General features: G+C 39.0%; 1 protein-coding gene across 3 annotated transcripts in view; it reads right to left on the reverse strand.

Annotated features, from left to right (window-relative positions):
- Nucleotides 1-27,774, reverse strand: part of CACHD1 (cache domain containing 1) — a 224,032-nt gene that overhangs the window by 95,174 nt on the left and 101,084 nt on the right. For all 3 annotated transcript variants that reach the window (XM_054447274.2, XM_063654596.1, XM_063654599.1), the window contains exon 3: nt 15,932-16,080. In XM_054447274.2, coding sequence (XP_054303249.1) covers nt 15,932-16,080 — 149 coding nt within the window. The remainder of the gene's footprint in view (nt 1-15,931; nt 16,081-27,774) is intronic.

The raw sequence follows: 27,774 nt of genomic DNA on the forward strand, positions 1-27,774 counted from the left end.
TAGGGGCTTAAGATATACAGGGCTGGTGGACCAGCTAGGCTAGCAGGAGTAACTACTGGAAGCAAAAGTGAAGAGTGCTTATCTTTCTACCCTTCACTAACACTCCAACGCCTGCCACTTTTTCTGGACTCTGGACTCCACACACAGGGGTAAAACATGCTCAGCCATCCTTGTTACTTTAGCTACCTCTGGTCCCCAGAGGAAGAGTCACCTTGCCAAAGACAGGAATGCATTTTATGCCCATATGCCTTTGAGAAAAGTGACTTATAAAAAGAAACATGCTATTCACCCTGATTTGGAGAGTGTGAGAAATATAAAGCTCATACTTAGGACACTTTATAAAAACATGTCACTTATTCTTAGGGGTTACCTAAAAGATTTTTCATTAAGAAGTACATTAGCTGCCAGTCACATTTATATAATTACGGGTTTATGGAAAGGCCAAGAAGTGGTAAAATCATAGATTTTCATACAAAATGAATGGGCAATTCAACTTAAGAGGTTTGGTTTGCTTCATTCCTCATGCCTGTGCTTTTACAAAGTTAGTAATGACAATAGAAAAATCTGATCTAAATCTCCTTTAGACCCCGACTCTATAACTGCATTCTATACTCATTTTCATAAGATAAAACCAGTGTCTGAAATTCAGTTTCAAGAGAAATAACTCCATCTCTCCAACCCCTATAAGTTTAAAAAACAAAAAAAAAAAACAAAAAAAAAAAAACACTTCCTTCTGGATTTACTTTCATGAACAACTGATCGAAACTGCATCCCGAGGGAGAAAACAGAACTGTGACTCCCACTTTGATCTCTTCCCCATGGAGAAATTCACTCCCTGCCTGGCTTGCAAGATGTTCATTTGATTGACGTTTGCTCTGATGTGCAAACTGCTTTGAACTTCAGACATTTAATTCCCATCAGGCTGCAGTCATTTTTATTCTCCTTCAACAGGATTTACAAGCAGGAGATCAGCAAATGTAGAAGATAAAATAAATTTGCAGAAGCTTTGAATCTTACATCAAAACTGTGTTCAAGTGAGTTCCAATTGGATTTCATTCAGCCTCGATTCACAGTGTACATCAACTTTTCAGTGGAGTCCCAGTTTAGAAAGAAAGAGATATAAAGACCCCGCCCCCCCTCCAGCACCCCCCAACTCACACACCAGTTGGGGTTTACTTCCTTTCTTGGTCTTTGTTTAAATTTCCTAGGGAAGGTGATTTGCCATGCAAATCACTCAGAAACCTCGTTTTTTCTCAATATTTCCAGAGAAGTCTGCCTCATTTATCACATAGCATATAAAAATCACACCCACAGTGTCGGTTCCAAGGGCAGTGATGAAATGTGGAATTGTTCATGGATGAATTTTTAAGGTAATGATTAAAAAGCAAATCCCTGTGGAAACTGATCATCAAGTCCACACACAAAGCCAATGTAATGATAGCTAATAGGGTAGGGAATATTCTTTACTTGTTTGCTTGTTTTTAATCACTGCTACAATGCTGAGATAAGTGCAAAAGGTTAAAAAAAATCATTTCTTCTGAAAGCAAAACTTGATATCAGATCAGAAGTGGGTATGGAAGAAATGCTGAGAGGCTTCCGATTGGAGGTCACAACACAAACAGGCCTTTGCTGCCAGTGCCACTGAATTACCAAGCTTTGTTTTTAGAACAGCACACGTTTTTCTGGAAAACAAAGGCGGTGAAAACCCTTCACCAGTAGCTGCAGGAGCTGCTAAAGGAAGGTTCTGGACACTGAGAAACACTCAGGCCTACTAAGCCCCTGGGCCCTAGAAACAGCCTAACAGGGTCTGGTTTACTGTGATATGACACGGAGACATAGCTCTTTACCTCTATTCAACCAGGTTCCCGCTCATTCTTTCTGGGAAGCATCTGCTCTCCAAATATTTGAGCAACACCAGTTGAAAAGAATTAAACAAGAACCTCCTTATCGTCCACTTAACCACCCATGAGAATAAAGTTAAACAAAGAAAGAGCTAAGATAAAAATCAAACATCTGCACTGGCAAATATTTAAACTCTGTTTGAATGGTAGAGGAAAGGGGCAAGAGCAGGATCACTTCAAAAAGGAACTATCACATTTATAAAGTAAATAATACTCAAACCCCCCCTCGACTGAGTTTACTTATTCAAACACCTAAATAGATGGGCCAACCAAAAAGCTGTCAAATAACATGCAATCACATTCCGAGAAATAGTTTTTCCTTCCATCTCTGCAGAGATTGGAGTGATAAGTCACATTCTTTCTTTCTTATCAGTAATAAGGATTAAACCTTCAGGGTTCAGCAACTCAGCCAGATTGGAAACAAGGGCTGGTTTCAAATGCCCTTGGAAGGTAAGGCTTTTAGAGCAATAAAGTGTCTCCCTCTCTATTAAGTCTAAGTATCACACAGACCAACCATATTTCTTTTTCGCCATTTCCCTACCACAACAGATTATGGAGAGAAGGCCCTGCTGTGACCTTGTGTCTCACTTCTATATTCAAACAGATGGTATTATCATTCAATTCACTTTCTCATAAAAGCTTGGAAAATTGCACAGGTGACATCTAGGGTGAATTGGAAGTGGGCGCACAACCACATTAAACATTTATCCTTATCTTCCTCATCACCAGGTTGGACTAGGGGCACATGAAGAAAGACGGGTATCTGGAAAAATCAAAGAGAGAACAGGCTGGGGAGAGCAGCTTGGTGGGGTCTGCAGGCTGCCTCTGTGCCGTTCCATAGCACCCCTGTCCAACCTGCCACTTGACCTCTAATAGGGACTTGACACACTTTACAGTTATTTATTTATATACCCTTCTCCCTTGCTTGGTAGACACAAAAGGAGAGGTCTTTTCTTATGTTTCTTTATACCCAGGGCCTAGCTCAGAGTCTCCTTGTGAAGAGCAAAAGTTTAGTCAATGTCTGCCGGATAAATACACACAGAAAGCCCAAGAGGCTGAGATTTCCCAGGACTAGAGACCAGAGGCTGTATATTGGGTGTGTTCTCTCCCCTCACACACACTGAGTATTTGCTACACAGCAGACAACTGTGAGTGGTATGACACAGACACAAAAGAGAGGCACTAACAACTAAGAGTTAGCAGATGACCTTGAAGATTAACTGGTTCCATCTACCAGCACACATGCACCGAGGAGGGAAGAGTCCTGTCCACACATCTCCCTGTTCTGTTAAAGAAACAGAAAAATATAAGATGCAGAATACTTATGGCTGATTCTACAAAGGAATACTATCCCAATATTAACAAGTTAATAAAGCTAGAGTGTAAAGACAGATATCTACATCATCGTACCAGATAAGTCAAGTCCCTAGAAAGAGATTATTGATAGATTTTTAAATCTGGGCCTTCTTTGAAATTGCTTTGGTATTTTTCACAATAAAAATGCACAAAAAGGTTTCTGCTTTTCAGCTAAGACAGGTTCTATTTCTTAAAGCTGGTATAGTCTGCTAGGCAGTTTTCTACAGAGATCAGATTTTAAAAAGAAAGAAAAATCACAAAACCATCTCTATTTAAAATCCATAAAAGGCAGCTGGTGAAATTCAATAGCATAAGCAGTGAGGCAGGTTTCCCATTCTTCCTTCAATGAAGGTCACACGAAAAACGCAGGAAGCTAGATTCTCAGCAGATCCAAATGCAGGCGCTTTCTGCTATAAGGGTACTCATCAAGACTCCTAAAGATAAAGACATCTATCTAATGCACACACATAAGCACACACAGGGAAATGACACAAATTGCTGCAGGTCAGCCAATTTAGAAACTTTGGAGGGTCATCTAGTTACCTCAAGTAGAATTCTAAGAAGGAACACATAGTTTAGCATTTCACTTGGCAGATGAGCCATTCTAATTTTACTACTGGTCAGAGTACCATTAAAAGAAAACAGCATTTGGAATTAGAAAACCTAAATTCCAAACCTGGCTCTCCACTAAGTCCTGCCATAACCTTTCTTTTTTTTTTTTTTTTTTTTTTTAGACAAAGTTTTGCTCATGTTGCCCAGGCTGGAGTGCAATGGCACGATCTCAGCTCACTGCAACCTCCGCCTCCCGGGTTCAAGCAATTCTCTTACTTCAGCCTCCCAAGTAGCTGGGATTGCAGGCACCCACCATCATGGGCAGCTAATTTTTGTATTTTTTGTAGAGATGGGGTTTCACCATGTTGGACAGGCTGGTCTCGAACTCCTGACCTCAGATGATCCACATGCCTCAGCCTCCCAAAGTGCTGGGATTACCCTGCCATAAACTTTCTAAGCCTATTTCCTAATCTGTAAAAGTGGGGATGAGGGAGGTGGGCAGAGACAGTTTCTACCCCACCAGGTTGTTCAGAGGAACATATGAAGGATGTAATGTAAGTAACATATTGTTTAAAGAGCAACAGGCCTAAAAAAGTATTTCACTGAAGTATAAACATATGTAACTAAGTTTTCATAAATACAAAGCTTTCTGTAATATCTTTGTTAAATTTGAGCTCAACTCCAGTCCTCTGGTACCAATATCCAGAAAGACTATCTGTAACATTTAGTCAGCCTGTAGGAAATAATAATTTTTAAAGGCATTGGAAATGGAAGTGTGAGATAAGGCAGTGAAAATGACTTGAAAGACTAAGACTTGCCATACAACACTTCATGGGCATAAATACAAAACATATCTTCATGGAGAAATAATGTGACCTGCAATAAATTCAAACTCAGTTGTTCAGGACCAAGCTTGTCACATTATTTGACCTTGTGACACACAGATAACAAAGGAACAAAAGTTATAAGCACCTAAGTCACAATATTTCTCATAAAAACAGTAATAAGAAATAAGATGTATATAAGGTTAAACATCTTATATCATATTTTCCATGTGCACTACCTTAAAATTGGGTTAGAAAAAAATAGGAGTTGCCAACTTATGGGTCAGCTGTTATGTCTTGAAACATCATTCTATACAAAACTATACATTAACACAACATTAAAAGTAGACATCTCAAATTTCCCTTTCACCTGAACTGCCATGCACATGACATAGTTATGGGCATAAAAATATTTGTGGGATGAAAATAAAATGGTGCTGCAGGTTAATCTCAGAGGCTTAGCAAACATCTCCCAAGAATGATCTACGTACAACTTCAAATCAGCATGTTTATACTGGATCTATCATTTCCCTCCTAAAAGTCTTCTTTTGCTCCTATTTTCACCCTTTAGTTAATAGATTCCCATCTCCTAAAATGCTCAATTTAAAATTGGGGCTGTCATTTCTAATCTTCCTCCTTACCAAACTCTCCAAGAAAACCTAGTTGCCAGATTCTGCATATTGTACATCCCTATTTTGACACTCTATATAATACACCAGTCCCTGGACGTCTTTGCTTTTTGCACCTTTGTCCCTTAAGGTGTCATTACTTTGTCTGTGATTATCTAACTGGCCCAACTTGACAAGCAACTTGCCTTTCTACCGTAATTTATTCTTCATTTGCCAACTAATTAATTTGCCCAAGACCTGACCACAGCCGTTCCTTGCTTTAAAACTGCTGCTTACTGAGAGAAATTTGTGTAGCTGACCTAGTATTTCAAGCCCACCATGGTGTTTCTCTTATCCATTGTGCCAGCTGGGTCTTCCACCTCCCCATCCTCAATTGCTGTATGGACACTTGCTGTTTTCTGGTCTGAAGCATTCTTCCCCTAGATCTATCTGTGGAAATTCTACTCTTCAAGGCCTTGACTACCACTTTTTCACCAAGCTTGAGCATTCGGAGGCCTTTGTTCATAATCTCTTCCTCCTCTAAAAGTCTTTGGATTTCTTTTATGACATTTGCCACAGACTGCCTTAGCTTACTCTACATGTGTCCTATGAGCTCTTGAAGGTACATACTGTGTTATTCATCTTTGTCCATCAGACAGTATCTAGTACAATGTATTATACATTAACTGCCTTGAAGATGGTACAGACAAGCTGAGTTGAAAAAGATATACATGTATGTAGGCATTTGGGAATGCATATTTTTTAAATTCATCATGCATATAACAAAATTACTAAGCATAACTGATAACTGAGGTAACTAAATCAATATCAAACATGTTTCACATCACAGCTTGTAATAACACTGTTCAGATTAAAACAATGACTATTATGAATAGGCAAAAAAGTATTTAATAATATTGTTCAATTTCTGCCCAGAAGGGAAGTAGCTTGTTAATTCTGACAGCATCATAATGACTGAGACTCAAACACTAAAGACAAAGTCAGTTTTGCTACTACAAACTAACTCCTTTGGCAAATATTTATTGAGGACCTATTTAAGCAAGGTATTGAATACAGTTGTATCTGACAGGGTCCCTGAGTTAAAGTAACTAAGAAAGATGAGAGAGTACATAAAGAACAAATATGCCCTAGCACCTGGTACCATCACTCTCAGTTACCCAAAATCAACTTTGGCCACCTATGATTCCTCCCTCTTCCAAAACTCAAGAAGTAGGAGCCAACATCCAACTCCAGGCCTCCTCTTGCTCTTTGCTTACATAAATGAAATCAGGTAGGTCCTCTAGTTGTTACATGATTAAGAAGTGAAATTCCCTTAAAGTTCAGGTCTCATCATTTTACTCCCTTTCTCAAGAATCATAAATTAATTCCCTCATTCGAGCAACCAATATTTATTGAGTGTCTACTATACGTTAGACCGTAGATATAGAAGCAAGAGAAAGACAGACATTGTTCTTTACTTCACTTATGGAGCCTAAACCCTACTGAACAAAGTTTAAATTCTCTAGTCTAGCATTTGAGGATCCTTATGATCTAATAATGATCCAATTTCTTAGCTGCCTCTTCCATCATTTGCTCCATATACAAGTCCCTCTTCAGTGCTCCTGGTCATTTCTAGGCATGGGGTTTCTTCATATTGAGCTTCCTCTCCTGGAAAGTTCTTCCTCCATATCTCCATATATTCAAATCCTCTTCCTGCTTAAATACCCAGCTGAAATGTTTCTTCCATAAACCATTCCACAAGCCTTTATTTTTTCAAATGAATGGATGAATGAGTGATTTAACCTCTGTAACTCTTGCTGCATATCATCTTTTATCCCCCCATAAGGTCACTCTCAAAAAGATAAAAACAAGCTCTCTCATGGAATCCAGAATTTATTAATTTGAGCAGTAGGAAAAGTTGCCTATAATGGCAAATGGCTCCAGTTTAAAAACAAACAAACACAAACAACCTCCTAAGGAGTTTAAGGAAAATTATATCAGTCTTCAAAGTTGGAAGAGTCTCTGAAATATAGTTCAAACTGCTCATTTTACAGTTGAGGAAACTGAGGACCAAAGATGTTAAGTGAACGTCTTAAGATTACATGGCAAAGTGGCAGAGTGGAGGCCCATTCACTCTTTGTACTACATGACTCGGGTATAATTTACATCACACCTGAACTTACTGCTTATGATACTTCTTTTGCACCATAGTAGCTGCAAATAAAATAAAAAGACTTGCCTCTTCTTAGAAATGATAGAAGCTCATGCTTGAGTTCAGTTTAAAAACAAATAATTAAAAAACAAAACAAAACAAAACAAAAAAAACCCTTGACTTGAAGCTAAGTCCCTTAAGAATAGAAATTGTATCTTTTAAATCTACTATAAATTCCTAAAGAGCTAAGTATAGGAATCTGAACATTATGGGTCAGCATGGTAATCATCAAAATTAAAAAAAAACAACTCTGAGTAAGTTACCTCTGGCTCATATGATGTCAATAATACTTACAGAACTTGAAATCCTATTATAGAAATGTATACAACATCTAAATCATGCCACAAAATACACAACCAATTTACAGGGAAAAAAGAACTACTCAAATGCTGAGATTCCTTTCCAGGCAGCTCAGTTATATGAGCACTAACTTTTTTTTTTTTTTTTTTAATTGAGACAGTCTCGCTCTGTCGCCCAGCTGCAGTGCAGTGGCACGGATCTCAGCTCAATGCAAGCTCTGCCTCCCGGGTTCACGCCATTCTCCTGCCTCAGCCTCCCGAGTAGCTAGGACTACAGGCGCCTGCCACCATGCCTGGCTAATTTTTTGTTTGTTTGTTTGTTTGTTTTTAGTAGAGACGGGTTTTCACCGTGTTAGCCAGGATAGTCTCCATCTCCCGACCTCATGATCCACCCACCTCGGCCTCCCAAAGTGCTGGGATTACAGGCGTGAGCCACTGCGCCTGGCCGAGCATTAACTTTTTTAAGAGAAGCTGTGTAGGAGAATACAGTAGAAAGTTCTGTAAGTGAGAGTTTAGCCTTCTCCAGTCTAAATCTGAAGGTTAACAAAACCTTAATTTTAACGATAGGTTTGGCAGTACACTTTTCTATCCTTTCTAAAGATAAAAGGGGTAAAAGGACAGGAGGGATAACTTTATATCAACTTGGCTGGGCTATGTTACCCAGATAGGTTTGCCAAACACTATTTTAGATGTTTCTGTGAAGAAAATGTTTTAGATGAGATTAACATTTAAATAATAGGTTATGAGTAAAGTCGATTATTCTCCATAACATCAGTGGGCCTCATCAATTGAAGGACTTAGTAGAACAATGACAGACGTTCCGTAAGCAAGAAGAAATTTCCCTAGCAGACTGCCTTTGAACTCCAACTGCAACTCTCCTTTGAGTCTCCAGCTTGCGAGCCTACTATGTATTTTGGACTTGTACCTCCACAACCCTAATTCCTAACAATAAATATTCATCTCTCTGTATGTACACACACACACACACACGCGCGCGCGCGCGCACGCACGCACGCACACACACCCTATTGGTTCCACTTCTTTGGAGAACCCTATCTAACACAGGGTTATAACGGTGCTATTCGTGAGCATTATTATAATCAGGAGCCTGTGTTCTTGTATCAAAACCTACGCTAGTTGCTTTGTCTGCAGCACAATACCCTCAAGAGGTTGAATAAGATGGGATTCCTGAAATCATATAATTCAAGTGGGTGCCAGCTGGAAATGCACTGAATTTGTGTTCTTAGAAGATGAGATGAGTCCTATCTGCCTTCCACAGTGACTATATCAACCTCAGCGGATGCCCCAACTCAAAGAGCTCCCTGTAAAATAGCAGGAATCCAATTTGACAATGGTTCCAAGAGTTTCTTCATTTTTGGAATCAGTGAAGCTTTTTAAGTCTCCCCTGAGAGAATTATCTATTCAGCTGAAGTCTTCCAGCTCCAGGTGGCTGGCTTCAGAGAACCTTGAAAACAAGTTGCTTACTTACTGTAGCTCCATCAGAGTATCAATTTGCTCATCAAGCCAGACAGATGCCTTAATGCCAGTTCTAACCATGATTAGCCAATTAACATGCATTAACTAAATCAGGATAACAGCACTGAACCCCACTTGGAGATACAAAAAAGAATAAAAATCTAAATTCATCTTTCCAGTATTTCTTCCCTAGCTTATGCTCCCCTTCGCCCCCTTCTTTTTAAATAAAGACACCAAAAATTAAAAAAATAAGAATACCAACAGGTAGTAACATCTATAGAAGAAATTGGGGAAAGAAATAGATAAATCAATTAAGTGATGTGGACAATAAAAGTATTGATCTGGGCCCAGCATGGTGGCTCATGCCTGTAATCCCAGCACTTTGGGAGGCTGAGGCGGGTGGATCACTTGAGTCCACGAGTTCGAGACCAGCCTGGCCAACACAGTGAAACCTCGTCTCTACAAAAATACAAAAATTAGCTGGGCGTGGTGGCGCACCTGTAATCCCAGCTACTCAGCAGGCTGAGGCATGAGATCATGCCACTGCACTCCAGCCTGGACAACAGAGCGAGACTCTGTCTTAAGAAAAAAAAAAAGTATTGATTTGTTTATATAAAAGCCAAGGATCAGTAGGGCCTGCTCAATAAACAATAGCTTTAGAAGCACACATCGGAACCTCATCTCTGTGGCAAGCTGGGTTTCAGGGATAGCTATTCTTAGTGTTATGCCTAATGGAGTTATATTCTTTAAAACCTGAGAGAATGAGAATGGACATTTTTGTTGGCATAGCAGGGAAAGCACATGGATAAGACATTTTTCTTAAGTCAAATCTATTAATATTGTATGGTCTTTTAAGGTCAGGAATTGCAAATTCACATGCTAAGGTTGGCCAAACAGGTGATATAAATCAGGAAAATAGGTTGGGTATAACACATCAGGTCAGGAACTCATCCCCTGTATTGAAAGGGGAGCTGCTCTTCATGAAAGCAGACTGTTACCAAGTAGCAGTGTGGATCCAGTATTGCCAAATCTTCTGATTTTTCAAGAGAGGACAGATACTTGGATTTTTAAATTGCTAATCTTTCAAAGTTTAAATGTTGGCAACAGATTTTAAAATTTACAAATTTAAAAACCTTTAAAACACCTGAGGGCTGAAAAAATATACCTGCAGGTCAGATATAGTCCATGGGTGTAATTACGCATTTGTTCACTCCTTGTGGGAGAGCCCAGGATCTCCTGTGTCCCTAGCATCTCACCTAAAGGAACACAAAGGGAGCTGCGAATTAAATTATATAAATAAATGAGCCCACTCTCAAAACTATGTTGTTTTAAGTGATACCATTGAAAATGAGTTTGTTTTTGATTAAACTTAGCCTATTTTTTTCCATATTGAAGAATGCAAATTCTTTAGATCATTCCTTCAACAACAAACATTGACAGAGTACCCAATCACTATGCAGCGCCTTGTGCAGAATAATTAACTTCTAAGGCTCCTGTGCAAGAATTTTAAGAGTTGACTGGTCTGAGAAGGAAAGTATCAAACCCATCTGAAAAATTAATTTTCTGCCACTATGCAGGTTCTCTCTGTTGTCATCATACTATAGCCTAATGCTCTGTAACAGAGCTCTTTAAAGCTCCTCTCTCTTCAGAACTAGGCATTTTATTTTTAAAAAATATGTACTATTAAGCACTAGTGAAGAAAACCAAATATGGATTATAAATCATTAAAAATGAAAAGTTAGGCCTGAGACAAAAAGTAAAAATTAGCCATTAGTTAAAATTACTTATAAAAACATTGTCTAGTTCTAACTAATCTTTAGTATATTTGGAGAAGAAGCAAGGTCAATAGGCCACAGGCACTTAAAATGTTAGTAACAAACAGCCATCATGCCACTGGGTCAGTGCTGAGTTAAAAAAAAAAGTTCATAAGGCCCAGATGACTTAAGAATGAAGAAGATTCAGAACTAAGACTGGAGGTCTCTTATCTGAGGTCCAACTGCTTATATTTATTATAAAGGCAGTATTAATACATATACATATGGCAAGATACAGTCCATAGGCATAAACAGTTTTAAAGAGTTTGCCTCATAGAACTACAATATCTTACAGTTTGGAAGGACTTTTGCAATAATCTTGAGCCCATTTTTCATGAACTTCAGTCACTACTACATCTCTATCACTTTCAAACATTTGGTCACATTCACTTAATGTTTTCATTGAAAATAATTCAATTTTATTGAGCTACATTTATATTAAAAAGAAACTTTGTTATTGCTAGTAGAGAAAAAAAAAACTGTTGACATAGTGAATATTGAAATAAATACATAATCAAATTTTAAAAAATATCTAAGTATAACCTAAAAACATCTCCTCTATAACAACCATGTGAGGTGGGTACTCTCGTTATCCTCATCTCACTGATGAGGAAACTGAGGCTCAGAATAAGTGACTTCCAAAGGTCCACATATGAGTTCATGAGATTCAAAACCAAATCTCCCTAGTATTAAAAAAAAAGTTTTTAATCACATCCTTAAACTGCTTCGAAAGACTAGGAGATCTTCCTTTCCTCACCTAACTCCAACATGAAGTTGTTGAGATTTAAAATAGAGACATTTTTGGAAGGATTGGAATATAGGAAAGTGTCAGCTGGGTGCAGTCGCTCAAGCATGGCTCAAGCCTGTAATTCCAGCACTTTGGGAGGCCAAGGTGGGTGGATCACCTAAGCTCAGAAGCTTGAGACCAGCCTGGCCAACATGGTGAAACCCCATCTCTACTAAAAATACAAAAATTAGCTGGGTGTGGTGGCACGCCCCTGTAGTCCCAGCTTCTTGGGAGACTGAGGTGCGAGAAGCGCTTGAGCCTGGGAGGTGGAGGCTGAAGTGAGCCGAGATGGTGCCATCACACTCCAGCCTGGGCGACAGAGTGAGACTCTGTCTCCAAAAAAACAAAAGGAAGGCGTGAACTGAAAATGTGTCCAGCAGGCACCCCAGCCATTAGAATACGCAGATAAAGCACTTTCTGAGGGTCTGGAAGAAAGGTGGCTAGCTGAGAATTTGTACCCTTGTTCACTGCAACAACATACTACTAACTCTTTCCATTTTTAAATCTTCATTAAAAAACTGAGGAGTTCCTGTAATTTTACAAAGTGCTTGTGTTCAGCCAAAGTCTAGAAAAGTATCAGCTCAGGGTTCACTCCCAAAATTCCTTCACACATTTCACTGGAAAGTGGGCTCCATTCAAAGCCAAGCAGACACAGTATAATTGAAGGAAGTCCCCACAGGCCACTTCCTGTTGCAAAAGATCTCTCTGTTGTCAGGTATCTTTAAAATCTGTTGAAGGAGGTTCCTTGTATTGCTTATCTGTACATTCTCTGATTGTTCAGCTTTACCTTCAGAACTGCCTTGGTTTTCCAATATCCACCCCAAGCAGTTCTTGGCTCTGTCAACTACTCCTGGTCAGGAGAGAATACTGCATCTTCAGCATTCAGTGCAGAGGTCCCACCTCTGAGGGAGGAACATTCTCTCCTACTAATCTGCTTACTCGGTGTGTATTTTTCTAGGGGTACAGTTAAGGTCTCATGGATGTTCAACTAAACTAAATGAGAAGTTCCTAAAGGACAGAAACTACATTTTATGCTTGATTGTATTAACAAAAAGGTTGACCACTGGGTTTTACCAAATTAGATGGCCTCTGTCCCAGACCTGAACCCTTATCTCAACATATTCAAATGGAAATCACTATCTTTACTCCCAAACTTAATGCATACACGTGTGTTCTTGGCTTTTGGCTGATATCAAGTGTAATGTATGCATGTGTGTATGTATGTCTGACCATTCTCACAAGTCAGCTTCAACAGCATGGCTGCATCTTACCATCTCATATATATAGATGTGATATAATTTTCCTAACTAATCCTCTATTGCTAGAAATTTAGAGTATTTATAATTTTCTCTATTCTAAATGGTACTACAATATTTTTCTTTACGTGTTTATATTATATATATTTTTGTGATGTTCCTCCTAATGGCCAAATCAGGTAAGAGGTATATTTCTGAAGTTCATAAAATCATTTCCAATACAACCTATCTGGTATAGTTCTCTGCTTTGAGGAACCACAATACCTCTCTGCTATGTCACATTTTGCCCTATTAATTATGCTCAATATTTGCCACTCCACACCCAGTAACTTATACATTTCTAGAGAGTAGACACCCTCTTACTCATTCCTATATCAATTTAAATCAATTCAGATTCCAACAAATAGTATAAAAATTAAATATAATGGCCAGGTGCTAGGGGTAAAAAAAGGTGAGGTGTAATTCCTGCCCAGAACAGAAGGGGAGGCCAACTCACAACAAGGTCTGATACATTAAGTTCTACACTATATAGAGATGTATGGAAATTACTATGGGAATAAAGATGAGAGAGCAATAAATTCTTCCAGGGACAAAAGGGAATAACGAGAGGAAAGAAAGAGGTAATTGGAAGCTATGAAGAAAAGCCCAATTGTTGAGTTGCTCCTTGAAACATTCATAGAAATTCACCAGGTGGGCAAGTGACTGGGTAGATTCACCAGTAGCAGCCAGCCAATTCAAGTTTCAGGTTTTTTCCCCTCTAGAGCACTAGTTCTACTTAGGAATTTATGAAGATCCCCAATGTGCTAAGCCAGGGTTTTTCAACCTTGGCACTACTGTCATTTTGGGCAAGGTAATTCTTTGTCTTGGGAAGCTGTCCTGAATGTTATAGGATGTGTAGCATATCCCTGGACTCTACTCACGAGATGCCAGGAGCTTTCTTCCAGCCTTTAAGTTGTGACGACTGAAAATGCGTCCAGACATTGCCACATGTCTTTCCCTAGGAGAAAAATGCATAAATCTAGCTCTAAGAACTTCTCCTTACCCTACTATCTGTTCTTCCTGCCCCGAAAATGGTTTCTTCTTTGGGCCTAAAACTCAACTGGACCCTCATTTTATTTTTAGATAGTGGTAAGGTTGTCAAAACATTAAGTTACAGGTGCCCCACTATAAAAGATAATCTTTGATTATACCTGATATGGTTTGGCTGTGTCCCCACCTAAATCTCATCTTGAATTGTAGCTCCCATAATCCCCACATATCATGGGAAGGACCCAGTGGGAGGTGATTGAATCGGGGGGTGGGTTTTCCTGTGCTGTTCTCGTGACAGTGAGTAAGTTTCACGAGATCTGATGGTTTTATAAAGGGCAGCTCCCCTGTACATGCTCTTTCCTGCCACCATGTAAGACGTGTCTTTGCTCCTCCTTCACTTTCCGCCATGATTGTGAGGCCTCCCCAGCCATGTGGAACTGTAAGTCCACTAAACCTCTTTTCCTTTATAAATTACCCAGTCTCAAGTATGTCTTTATTAGTGGTGTGAGAAGGAACTAATATCTAACAAACAAAATTTGAAATGTTCACTCTGATATGAAGGTATACAAGTATTTAATATTACAGCTAATACTTGTTTAGAACATTACAGTTTACAAAATATTTTCATGTTTGATTTCACTGAAATGTTCACAACATCCTGGAGTATTAGTTATTGCTCTCATTCCAGAAATAAAGACAGGGTTGCTCGAAGACACCAAATATCCAAAGACCATGTGGGTATTGAGTGTTAGGGGTAGAATTCCTATCCAGACAGTCTCATTCCAAATTATATATGCTTTCTATTTAGTTTAGAGAACAACTAGTATGAGTTTCTTCAGGCCACAGACAGGGTAAGCCAGGCAAAGGCACATCTTAACATCATATAAATGGAGAAATAAAATGACTTGAGGATGCCCTGCTACCTAAAAGCCCAGCAAGAAATCATAATAAGTAAAAACTTGCTTATGGAAACAAAGCATTATTTAACCACCAAAAAACGTTATGTCCATCCTTTGCCTATCCGCAAGAGCACCTGTCACGCAAAGAGAGGAATAATAAATACTAATTTACATTTACACTCATATTTTTAAAACATATTAGTGTCTTTTATTTATTCCAAGTAGCACTAGAAAATTGGTATAAGATTACTTTCCACATTGGTAGAAAACTGAGCATAAAAATAAACATTAAGTAACTTGATGAAGGACACACAGCTAATTAAAGACCAAGTCAAACTTAAAACTAAGCTCTTTGCACCTCCAGATAAGTGTTTTTTCCACTACAATTTCCAGCATCCCATAGCCTTATACCCCTCCAGATATAAGTATCACTAGGCCAATAAATAAAAATATCCTCAACCATGCAGATACAAACCTGTTTCAATATGATCTGAAACCACATTTCCCATAGGAGTTTTAAAGACAGTATCTACTAAAGTAAGGAATGGGAATTTTTGGTTACTCTTTTAAAGACAAAAGGCACTCCCTTAAATTAAGCAAGTGACATGGCTTAATAGTTGACTCATGACAAAGCATTTCCAATTTTCTAGATTTCGATTCTGTACTCAAATAAATAGCTGATACTCCTCAACCTGAATTTCATCAGGAGAAAAAGGTGAGTAGGGAGGGTCCAGGAACACTGAATCACATTTCTTTAAAAATCACTTGTCTATCTAAAGATAAAGGGCTTATCTTAAATAGTGGGAAATAAGCTACACAATTTGCAATAAATAAACACAGGTATTTTGAATATGAAATGAAACGTATAAGCAATTCAATTTCTGGTTTATACAACAACAAAAAGTTTTAAACTCTTACTCCATCATGGAAGGTGGGATAGTACAGCAGTCTTGAATCGCAGTTAGGGGAGAGGTTAGGTGAGCCGTATAGGATGCTTCTACAACTTGCTTGTTCCGATTGACCACATCCAAGTAACGGTTGAACTTCTCTCGGATTTTTTTGGCTAGCTGTGGGATGACAGTGAGCAAAATAAATTGAAAGTCCAAGACAATAACTCATTGTATTTTTTTCTAATAAACTAGTAATTTGTGTCACAAGCTGCATATATTAAAATTCAAGTAAAACAAACAACACACACCCAAGTCATATTCCACTGTGTGGGTTGAGATAAAAATTGCACAATGCCCAGAAATCATAGAAGGATACTCAGACAACAGTAAAATTATATCTTCTTGTAACAGATGACGGCACGTTAAATAGAACAATACCTATCCATAAAATACCTTGCTGGAAAAAGGAAAACAAAGACTGTTGACATTATTGTCAGCATGACAGTGGGCACTGCGTGTTACAGAGCAACGACAATGACGGGAGAATAAAGAGGAGAGACATTATCTGTTACTTGTGGTTCTGGGTTCACAGTTTTTCAAGGGGGGTAATAACAGAAGGAAAGGAAACAACATTCAGTGTCTCCTGCTACACAGTCCCAGGGGACACCATTCTTAGTCTTCCATGTGAATGGCAATTCCTTGGAGTTGTACAATCCATATAAATGAAATGCACACTTAAAAATATACTTGTGTTTGGTCTGCTACACCTTTAAGATGAACAAATGTCTTTCTTAACTGCTGTGAACAGAACACTTCATCATGATTTACTTTCATGCAGGAATAATAAAAGCAAATTGGTGAGCATACTTTTTCATCCATTGTTCCCATCAAATACCACAGCTTCATCACAGATCTCCAAGGAAAACTGTGTTGTTTTTTCTTCCCCTTAAACAAAATGTTACCCAAACGAAATGACTGATAGAATTATAGCTAATTGGTTTTGTAGTGCTATTCATTATCATCACACTGGAGGAAAACTAATCATCTCCTTTGGGTCATGCGTTTCACACAATCCAATAGCTTCCAGGCTGAGAACATGGAGTCAAATTAAAATATCTTCATTTGTTATTTTCAAGCCAATTTTAAATCTTGATTTTGTTCCAGGAATATTCTATAGCTTTCAGGGTCTCAATTAAATAACTGAGGTTCTCAGCCTTGCTAGAAATTATATAAACTATAAAGTTTAGAAAAACTTCCAGACATAACAAAGGGATATGAGTATAATGTTTAATTGGATAATGGGTTGTCCAAATTCATTTTATCATTTTCAAAGGAGGAGTTGTGGGTCTTGGAAATTTATAAAATGACTCACAATACTCCCTGACCTAGACTTCTTACTATTAAAATAAAGTAGGTTTTCCTCATTGAGGTCATTGAATTAAAACATATAAACCCAGTTTAATTTAGACAACTGTTGGTTTTGCCACCCTCAGGGGACATTTGGAGAAAATTTTGATCATCACAACTTGGTGGAGAATGCTGCAAAGTAGATAAATAGAGGCCAGGGATTCTCCTAAACATCCTACAATGCACAGGAGAGCACCCCAAAACCAAGAATTATCTGGTTCAAATGTCACTAATGGCCCAGATGAGAAACCTTGAAACCTCGATTGATTGCTTTTTTAACAGGTGTTGGAAAATCACTTTTTAAGCAAAAAATTCACATTTTATTAAGGATATTAATATAACCCTTTCAGGGGCCCTCTAAAAATCTTTAGCAGTATCCTCTGATTGCAGTCAAATAATTATTAACCAGGTGTTTTATTTAAGGGCTATTCTTGGGTATGATTCTGACCAATTTATTTTTTCTTTTCCAACTTTTATTTTAGGTTCAGGGGGTACATGAGCACATTTGTTACATGGATAAATTGCACATTACTAGGGTTTGCTGTACAAATGATTTTGTCACCCAGAAAAACTTTGATTTAGAGAAAAATCAGTAAATTATCCCAATTTGTAATTCAGTCAATAGGTTCCAAACTGTTCTTCTATTTGAATTCTCCACCCATCCAAAATGATAACTTATCAGGGAAAAAAAATCATATAACTTATCAGGGAAAAAAAAATTGTACATTTCAACAATTGCAATTTTTTTCATTCTTTGTTTTTTCCTTCCCCAAAGCAATATTAAACAGGCCATCACATGTGGCCCAGATATGGAGAGAGGACTATTCACTCATTATCAAACGTGTTAACGTGGTTTTTAAACAGCAGCTTGCAACTAATCTAACAACCCTCTTTTCCTAGACTTTCACATTCAATGGGCAGTAGAGGGTGTCAGAGCAACAGGCCCAGCTTGAAAACCTTATATTCTCATAATGCCCTGCATAAGCCATCTCATAACACACATTAAATTTGATGCTGTTTTTTTTTTTAACATCTGGCTATCTCATGAGACTACAAGCACTGTTAGGACATACAGTCTCATGAGACAGCCAGATGTTAAAAGATAACATACGACATATGTTTTTGTTCACCACTGTATCTTCAGCCTCTAGCACACTGCCTGGCATTGTAGACATAGAAAAAATATTTAATGAAGTGATAAAGATTTTTAAAATTCATTCCTGAGAGTCATCAACCTTATCTTCTGTTCTAATAATAAACTCTTTTAAAACATACTTATTTTTAAAATATACAACAATATGTATTTCTGGAAGCTCCATCAAGAAGCAAGTTCTACCTTTTCTTTGTAGGTCCTGACTTCTGATAAAGTAAATATCATTAATTTCCCACATAGGAGTATTAAGAGTGTATAGTCCTTTATTGCCCTTGGGAATAAATGTTTTGTAACATAATGAACATAAGATGTAATTAAAAGAACTAAATTTTGAAATATCTTCACAAATTCACTTTAAAATAAAAATAAAATTTGTAATCATATGTCCTTCTCTCTCTCACACACACTCTTAATATTTAACTCCACTTGAGAAATACCCAAGGGTTTCTTCTACACATTTGGAGGATTCTAACTTTAAAGGGTCAGATCTAGCTAAACTCAGACATTCCAATCTGGTCCACTGCCTGTTTCTACATAGGCCATGAGCTAAGAATGATTCTTACACTTTTAAATGTTTTTTAAAAGAGAATATTTTTAATATTTAATAGTTATATGAAATTCTAATTTTACTGTTAATATTTATTGGAACATGATCATTTGTTTACATATTGTTTATGGCTGCTTTCATTTTACAATGGCAGATTAAGTAGCTGCAAGAGTCTGTATGGCCTGCTTTGCTATAGGTAGAAGTCAGGGGCCCTAATTTATCCCCAGATGGAACCATAATCCCAGTGTGGTGCCACAATCCTAGTGTGGTGGTTTTATAGAAATTTCCTACAAATTCTTTAACAGGTCTACCCCTTTGGCAGGTGGGGTCTACATTTCCCCCTCTCCCCACTGCTTAAATCTGGGTAGGCTTATGATGGCTTCTACTAGTGGAGTACAGAGACAGTGATACTACGTGACTCCTAAAGCTAGGTCATAAAAGGACATGCCTGTCTCTTGGAACGCTTACTCTTGGTAGCTGTCAGCTACGCAACTGTAAGAAGTCCAAGACACATGGAGATGCCACAGTCAGTGCTTAGATGGCAGCTCCCCAGCTTAGCACGTCTTCCAAGTCATCCCAGCCCAAGTTATGGCATGAACCAAGAAACTTCCAGATAATTTCGGCCCCCAGAGTAGCCCCTTGATGAAGCCATGGACATCATGAAGCAGAGACAAGCCATCCTTGCTGTGCCTGGTCAAAATCCTGACCCACAGAATTTGTAAACATGTTTGTTTATGCCACTAAGTTTTGGGTGGTTTGTTATGCAACAACAGAAAAACTGGAAAATGCAGGATCAGCTGTATGCCATCCTAGGATAAACATATTGAAGCAGGTGAAACAGAATTCCTAAATGTAGGCACTGCATCTAAATCATCAAAATTATCAAGATTGTACCCTGCGAGTTGTAAACCTGTTGCAAAGAGATTTCAGGGTTCTTCAGAAAATTTTAATAGCTACCAGACCTTACAGGGTGGGTATTCTCATTTTATATCAATGAGTTAAGTGATGAGCCCAAAGCCACAAAGTAAGTGGAAGAGCCATTCACTTATACAAATTCAAAATCTGTGTGCTCACGCACTGGCTGTGGTGCCTCAGACAAACCAAACCTAAAAGGAGCTGCAATGATGGCTTGAAATATTAAAACATGACATATTACACAGGCTGAGAATTCCTGTTAACATAATCAAACAAGGCAAAGAGCAGAATGTTAAAAGGTCCTCAACTCTGGGCTGGCTATGGAACCGAATGTTCCTTGGGATTGCAGGGTGACTGGTTGCTGGGAGACGGGCCCTGGCAGAGGTGTGTTTTACTGGGGGATCGGAGTAGAATGTCTGCCTTTGCCTTCCCGGTTAGGGTGGGCCTTCAGCTGCATTCTTCATCAGTAGAGACAGTAAGTACCAAAAATATAGACTCCAAACACCTATGGCACTTCACAAAAGGTGTCAAATGCATGCTCTGTCTACTTGGATTCACAGCTGTCAGTCAGAAATTCCCCAATCTTTCATGTAGCGACATGTTATCTTGCCTTACTAAGAAAAATGCCAACATCTGCTGAGTGCCAACTATGTACAAGTCACAATTTTAGGCCTCTCACATGCATATACCAACTTAATCTTTCAAAGGACCCTATTAGGTGCACACTTCCATTTTCCAGAAGTAGACACTAAGGGGTAATTTGCTGAAGGTTACAAAGTTAGTAAGTGGTAGGGCTGGGATTCAAACCCATATTCTGACTTCAGAGCCCAAGCCTTCAACCTTTACTCAACATTGCTTCTCTTTGTAATATGGAGATCAACCCTCTCCCCACATTTCTTTTCAAATCAGTTTTAACAAATGTTGTGAAATGCTTGGCAGGATACCATAAGCTATGCACAGTCTCATTACTTCATAATAAGAATTAGATTTTTAAAAATTAATATGATTTCTAATAATATTCTTCAAAATTCCTATGAAAATCAAGTACTTTGAAGAAGTTTAGAATTGTTAAATTTTACCACAAATATAAAAAAGGGGCCAGGAGCAGGGGCTCACACCTGTAATCCCAACACTTTGGGAGGCTGAGGCAGGTGGATCACTTGAGCCCAAGAGTTAGAGACCAGTCTGGGCAACATAGCGGGACACTGTCTCTTCCAAAAAACACAAAAAATTAGCCAAGAATATTGGTGTGCATCTTTAGTCCCAGCTACCCAGAGGGCTGAGGCAGGAGGATCACCTGAGCCCAGGAGGTTGCGGCTGCAGTGAGCCTTGATCGTGCCACTGCACTCCACCCTATGATACACCATCCCCACCTCCCAAGAAAGAGGTGGGGATATGATCAACTTTGTTATAAAGAATTCTCAAAAAAAAAAAAAAAAAAAAAAGAAAAGAAAAGAAAGAAAAGAAAAAAAAACCCACCAAAACGATGCCTACCTAATATTACCTGAGTATCGTGGAATAAATTACATTAAACTATCTTAAATTGTTCAAATTACTCAAGGGGTTTTTGTTGGTTGGCCACCTGACAAGAGAACAGAGTGCTAGTATTGTTCCTTTTCTTCAGAATTCAGTATTTTCCTAAAGAATTTCACCTTAATTGACTATGTACCATTATAGGACAGTAAGAGAACACTGTGATTCCCAGTTTACAAGTGAAGAAACTGAAGCATATGGAGCGATAAGTGTCTTGACTACCGGGGGTGCTCTTGCCTCCCTCCACCTCACTGCCTGAGAGGAGCTCCCTGTGTCCTTCTGATGAGGAATGTGATGGTGACACACTATGGAAACCTCATCTTGTGCTCCACTATCGTGTCTTTTTTTTTCCTCCCTCTAAAAGGAATCTCTTTTAGCACGCCAACCAAACCCAGGCTGCTCAGCAAGCATAACAGAACCTCAGAGTAAAGACAGCCCACAGAGAGGTTAATCCTGAATGTATCCAATAAACTGAAGAGGACCGAAGGGCCAATGTAGAACCTTCCAAAAGGCCAGACAGATTCTGGGTCTGTATCCTGCTATGATCCCTGCAGACAGAAGAAAACAAAGACATTCTCAACAGAAAGCTACAGGTGGACCCACAATCCTTCTCAGCGTAATTAAAAACATTTTTCTTTCCACAGCTCAGCTTTCATCTTTTATCCTTCTTTATCCTTTCCCCTTCATCCCCTAAGGGGTTCCTGAATACGGATGAGACAACAGGACTAAAACCATCTTGTCACCTTTTGGGTCAATTCTTAGGCTAGCCAACATCCAGCCATGGGTCAAATGATCAGTAGGTAGCGTGCGGTCCCCATGGGAACGGATTCTAATTTGTCATTATCTCCAGTGACAACGTTTCATCACATCAATGAATTTCTTTCTTGCTGAATTTCTTTTCCCTTAATTTTCCCATAGACATTTCTGTCATTTGCATACTTCCCCAGAGCCCTTTTTTAAAAGCTCTTTTTACCTTAGCTTTATACTTCAGAAGATTGGGGGTGGGGTGGGCACATGGTTAGAAAAAGGTAAAAGAAAACAAAAATGCAAAGGCATAGTGGGTACTTTATTTATGTCTGCTTCCTAAAAGGAAGGGCCGGAAGGAGTTTTGAATGTTAGGGAAAGCTTTATTTAAAATACGTAACAATGAAGCTGACAGGCACAGACAGGAAATATACCCTAGGGGACCGAAGATTCATAGCAAAATTCCTATTGAACCTAGAAAAGTTTAACATTTGACATTCAAAATCCTTTGTGCCGTGGTAAGAATTTAATAGTTGATCCTTATTTCCTTCAACTCTAGCCTTAATACTAAAGAATAAACCTTGTATTTTGTTTTCTAGTAAGTTTCAGGGTTTAGTTATTTGAGTGTATGTGACATAAAAATAATTTTAAGCACAAATATTTAACATCTCTGAACATCACACCATTGCATTCTAAAGTTCTTCATAGAAAATATTCTCATTGTTTCATGTTGCACATCATATACAGGATATAAGAAATGCTCTAACTCTCTGCTATTCTTTCTACTAGTAATAGTCCTAATGGTTCAGACAGACATAGAGTTCTCTCACTTATTAGCTGGGAATTTGGGCAAATTCCTTGACTTCCCTTAGCATCAGTTCCTGATGAGTAAAACAGAAATAGTATCCCTTAAAGGACTTATTGTGGTGTTCAAATGAAACACAGTGAATATACAAAGCCTAGGACAAATACAAGGGATTATTCTTACTATCATAGTGGACAATCTCTGGCCTAGAAATGTAGTAGTAACTGGGGAAATATTGTGGGGTCTAAATTTTCTAACAGAGCTAGAAGTAAAAGGATAAAGCTATAAGTAATAAACTGAATGTTAACTAACCATTTTATTCATTTAACTCATCCACATGGTTAATTCCACATGGAAAATCTGGCACAAGGTCTTGTGGGGGAAAGCATTTTTTCTTAGATTAAAAGCAAAATGGCACAGAGGGCTGTAGTCAAAGAAGTTTCAGTTAAATTCAGCTGTCATTTACTAGCTGAAGGAAACGAGGCAAGTTATTTTTCTAAGCCTCAACTTAATTACCTCTAAATTGGATATAATAATAGCTGCTTTGTGATGTTGCTTGAGAACTAAGCGGGATAAAGTTTGTAAAGTACTTAGCAGAGTGCCCAATGTATTATAAGTGCCAAATAAATGGTAGTGGCTGTTAACTATTATTGTAATGGTTATTATTGTTTGAGGAACTTAACAATGGCTAGGTACAAATGGAGAATCCAAAGAACATTCTCTGTACTTGGAGAAGGGTGAGTAGTCAACACAGTCAGGATAGATGTGTCAGCAGTAGGCCATGACCTTACTACAGCTGTCAGTGACTCTTCTAAAGCACTGTGTCATACAGGATAGGTAATTACAGTCTCGGGCAGCTCAGACTTTTTCTGGGATCCTCTTTTAAGACTCTAATAATGACCTTACTCTTGTGTTGTTGCATTTTACCATTTTCAAACCATTTTTACCTGAATTGTCTCATTTATGCCTTATAACAACCCTGGGAGCTAGGCGGAGCAGATATTCTCTCTGTCCCAGTTTTACAATCAAGGAAATAGAGGCTCAGTGGTTTGCCCAAGCTCGTGCTGAGTAAAGGTAGAAAACAAAAAGACCATTTCTTCTAATCTCTAGGTCAATTCTCTTTCTGCTAACAAGCTCCCTCAAATTGAAGAAAAATGTGAACTCTCCCAGATCAAATTATCTAAATTCTACTCATTCCTTCTGGTTCCAGCCCAATTTCAACCTCTTTGAAGCCTTCTCTGTCCTTTTCCAAAATTTCCTAGGACTCACCATTTGTTCCACCCACTTTCTGCTTCACACTGTTCTTGTTCTTTCCTCATTTGAAGACCCTGTTTATCCCAACAAACCAATAACACAACAATAATTAGAAATAATTGATTGCTGATTATGTTTAGGGCACTGTGTGACATGTGACTTTACCTGATGCCTTTTAATCTTCACAACAGCCCTTGGTAATCACCCTATGCTATTTTTACAGATGATTCCAATGGACTGACATGCCCAAGGTCACACAGCTAATAAACAGACTAATTAGATCACATTCATCCTCTTGAACCACTGCACTATGCATTTTTATTTGTTGCCTGGCACACAGAAGAGACTTAAAGATGTTAATGTCACATGCCTCCACACAATATACCATTATTTGCCATATTGAAAAGATCTTCCTCTGAGTGTAGACAAAGGCAGATAACCTATGACTATTACTCATATCTGGTTCAAGCCAATCAGAAGCTTCAGGGCCTTTCCAGTTCCCTATCTTGATCTGCTTCCTAGGTAATATCAGCTGCTCTAAAGCAAGTCTTGCTGTCTTAGCTCCAACTATTCTACAAATACTATAGAGTGGCATAAACAACAAATATTTGTTTCTCATAGTTCTGTAAAGTGGGAAGTCAAAGATCAAGATGACAGCAGATTCAGTGTGTGGTGAGGGCCCTCCTTCCTAGCTTGCAGATGGCAACCTTCTGGTATCCACACATGGCAGACAGAGTGTCTGTCTCTTCCTTGTCTTATATAGAGTACTCCAGTGTTTCTGTCTCTTCTTACAAAAGCTTAAATCCCACCATGGGGGCTCCACCCTCATGGCCTCATCTAACCCTAATTACCTCCCAAAGGCCCCACCTCCAAATACCATCACATTGGGGGTTAGGGCTTCAGCATATGAATTTGGGGAAGACACAAACATTCAGTCCATACTTGCCCCCAAAAGAGCACCTGTTCAGAAAGGTATACTGATAGCAACTGGCCGCTGTCATGATATGGCTGCTCATCACCACTAGTTTGGGCCTCATGAAATTATTCAGTAGGACAGAGCCTGGGCATGGCAGGCAATGATACAGGACAAGATAGATGAAGACCTGGAGATGCAGTAGGGCCAGTCTGAATTTCCACTGGCCCGTGGAGACTTCAGGGTAGTCTGACAGATGTGAGGGAATAGCCCATCCAACAGAGAAGCAGGGCAGCTGCTGACAGACGATCTGCAGGTGGACCAGAAAGATTTATGTGCAAGGCTGTCTGGGCTCCAGGGTCACATATCCTGATCCTGCGAGAGGTGGGGCCCCTGTGCTGAGCTGGGAGGAGTACAATGGAAAAAACAGGAGACAAGTGCTGACATGCCAGAGAACAGGGGGAGGCTGAGCCCTGGGAAACAGTTGAGACCAGCAGCTTAGCTTCTTTCTTCATGCAAAATGAACATTTGCTTTAAAGGTTATAATGGGGTTGGTTTGGATAACAGTTTGTGTTGGGTATTGCAGGAGAGTCACTGCAATACACACCCAAGCCTCCCAAAAGCCAAGGTTATCAACTCAAGGGCTCAATGGACTCTTGCCCTGTTTTTCACCCCACTCTACCCTTAACAACCAGATCATAACAAAAGAAACAAAGGGAAAGGCAGGCTTCAACCCACTTCTCCTCACTTCACTCTGTAACAGGAGCCCCTGACCCGAGATTCTTTTACATCTGAAATAAGCCCAGGCCTTGAAAGTTTACCATCTATTCCTTCGCAAGGAAAAAGAAGTTCCACCTATTCTTGACCTTAGAAAAAAAATCGAGAAGCTGAGAATTGGGAAGAGGAGAGAGCAGGAGCCACAGACTAATCTCTAAAATTTCACGTCACAACTTTTTGTGTAGAATATTAATCACGAAGGAAAGGGGAAAAACACTATGGGTTCGTGAACTTGGGAATTCTCTGGTGGCCTGTGAAAGACACACTCAACTGTAGAAAAGAAAAGCAAACCCAGTCACTTCCTACATAAAACTCTTACTTGAAGAACAAATATCTGTGCATAACTTATAAACACTAAGTGTAACAGATGCATTTCAAATAAAAGGGAGGCCGCTAGACAATGGGGATGGATAGGTCAGAAAGGCTCTGGGAACCTGAAATTTCACAGAGCCCAGACTCTCTTCTCCAGACTCAATGCAAATAATATCTTGTCACAAACCAACCTTGTGACCTGGGCCAGAGCCTGGCACACGATGTAGAAACTCAGAAAAATGTTTGCTGCATAAATGAAGGACGAAACCTGACCTAGCCTCCCATTAGAGGATAACTGACCACAGCATGTTAGGGTTCTTCAAGGGCCCCTTTGAGAGAATATCGATCAAACATTTGCCAGCAAGCGTCAATTAGCTCAGCAATGGAGTGGAAAGATGACACTGGCAAGGAAACAAGTATCTGTTACCACTAAGCACTTCCTTACCCTCACACTGGCCAAGTACTTACTGAATCCAAGTCCTGGGATGACAATCTTGAGACACAATGACCTTCTCTAAAATTTTTAAAAATCGAGATGTTTCTATTTCCCCTTTTAAAATAATATTAACTTAGCTTGCCTTTTGAATGAAATATAGCACTGTGCCATTTTAAGATTTCATTGATACTATGAGCTCAATTACAGTAATTGCAAGGTCTCTCCCTCCTAGTGCCTCATTTAAAAAGATGATTGCAAGACAGAGCCTCATGTGCAGTGGAGTTCTATATTTAGAGTAACAAATTTGTACAAGGTAAATTCCCTTTAAAACTAAGGAAAGAAAAACAGTACAAAAGGAAGCATCTTATGAATGTTTGATTTCTCCAATTGTTAAAGACTGGCCTTGAGTATCCACATTACCTGAGTCTTGAGTTTGATGTGGCATTAGGAGGCAGGAGCACTTTCTCTCCTGGTCCTACCTTTGAACAATGAAGCCAGTTGTAATGCGCTAATATCACTCAATAGAGAAAAGGCTTTTCTTGGCTTCAGTTTCAAGATACTTTAGCAGTGGCAAAGCAACTCCTGAGATTTTGGGGTCTTTACAATGCAGGCATATAGCTGTAAGTGCTGATCCAGAGGTATAAGTTTTTTTTAATATCACTGGGAAAAAAAATTTTTAAGCCAACAATAACAGCACCCTCACCCCCGCCTGCCCCCCACAACTTAGATGAGGTACAAATGTTGGGTGCTGCTGGAAAGTACATTGCCTGCTATTAAGACTTGCTAGAAACAACAACAAAAAGAAATGTTTCCCGTATGGGTTGCCAACCAGAGGAATGAGGATATTTGCCTGAACCGCAACAATTTTATTATATCCTTCTCTGAACTATTCTGTGTGTTCCCTTGCCAAGCTGCATCTAATATCACTCTCTAAGTCACAGTTGGATTTAGGAAGGTCTTCTCATCCCCTATCTGATGACAGGGCGAACTGCAAACAGAAGAACTGGGGCATGCCTGCTTTCTATTGGCTGTTTGGCTGCAGGATTCATTGCTAACACCTTCTTTTAGAGGCTGG

Source organism: Pongo pygmaeus, chromosome 1 (genome assembly GCF_028885625.2).
Source record: "Pongo pygmaeus isolate AG05252 chromosome 1, NHGRI_mPonPyg2-v2.0_pri, whole genome shotgun sequence".
Lineage (NCBI taxonomy): Eukaryota > Metazoa > Chordata > Mammalia > Primates > Hominidae > Pongo > Pongo pygmaeus.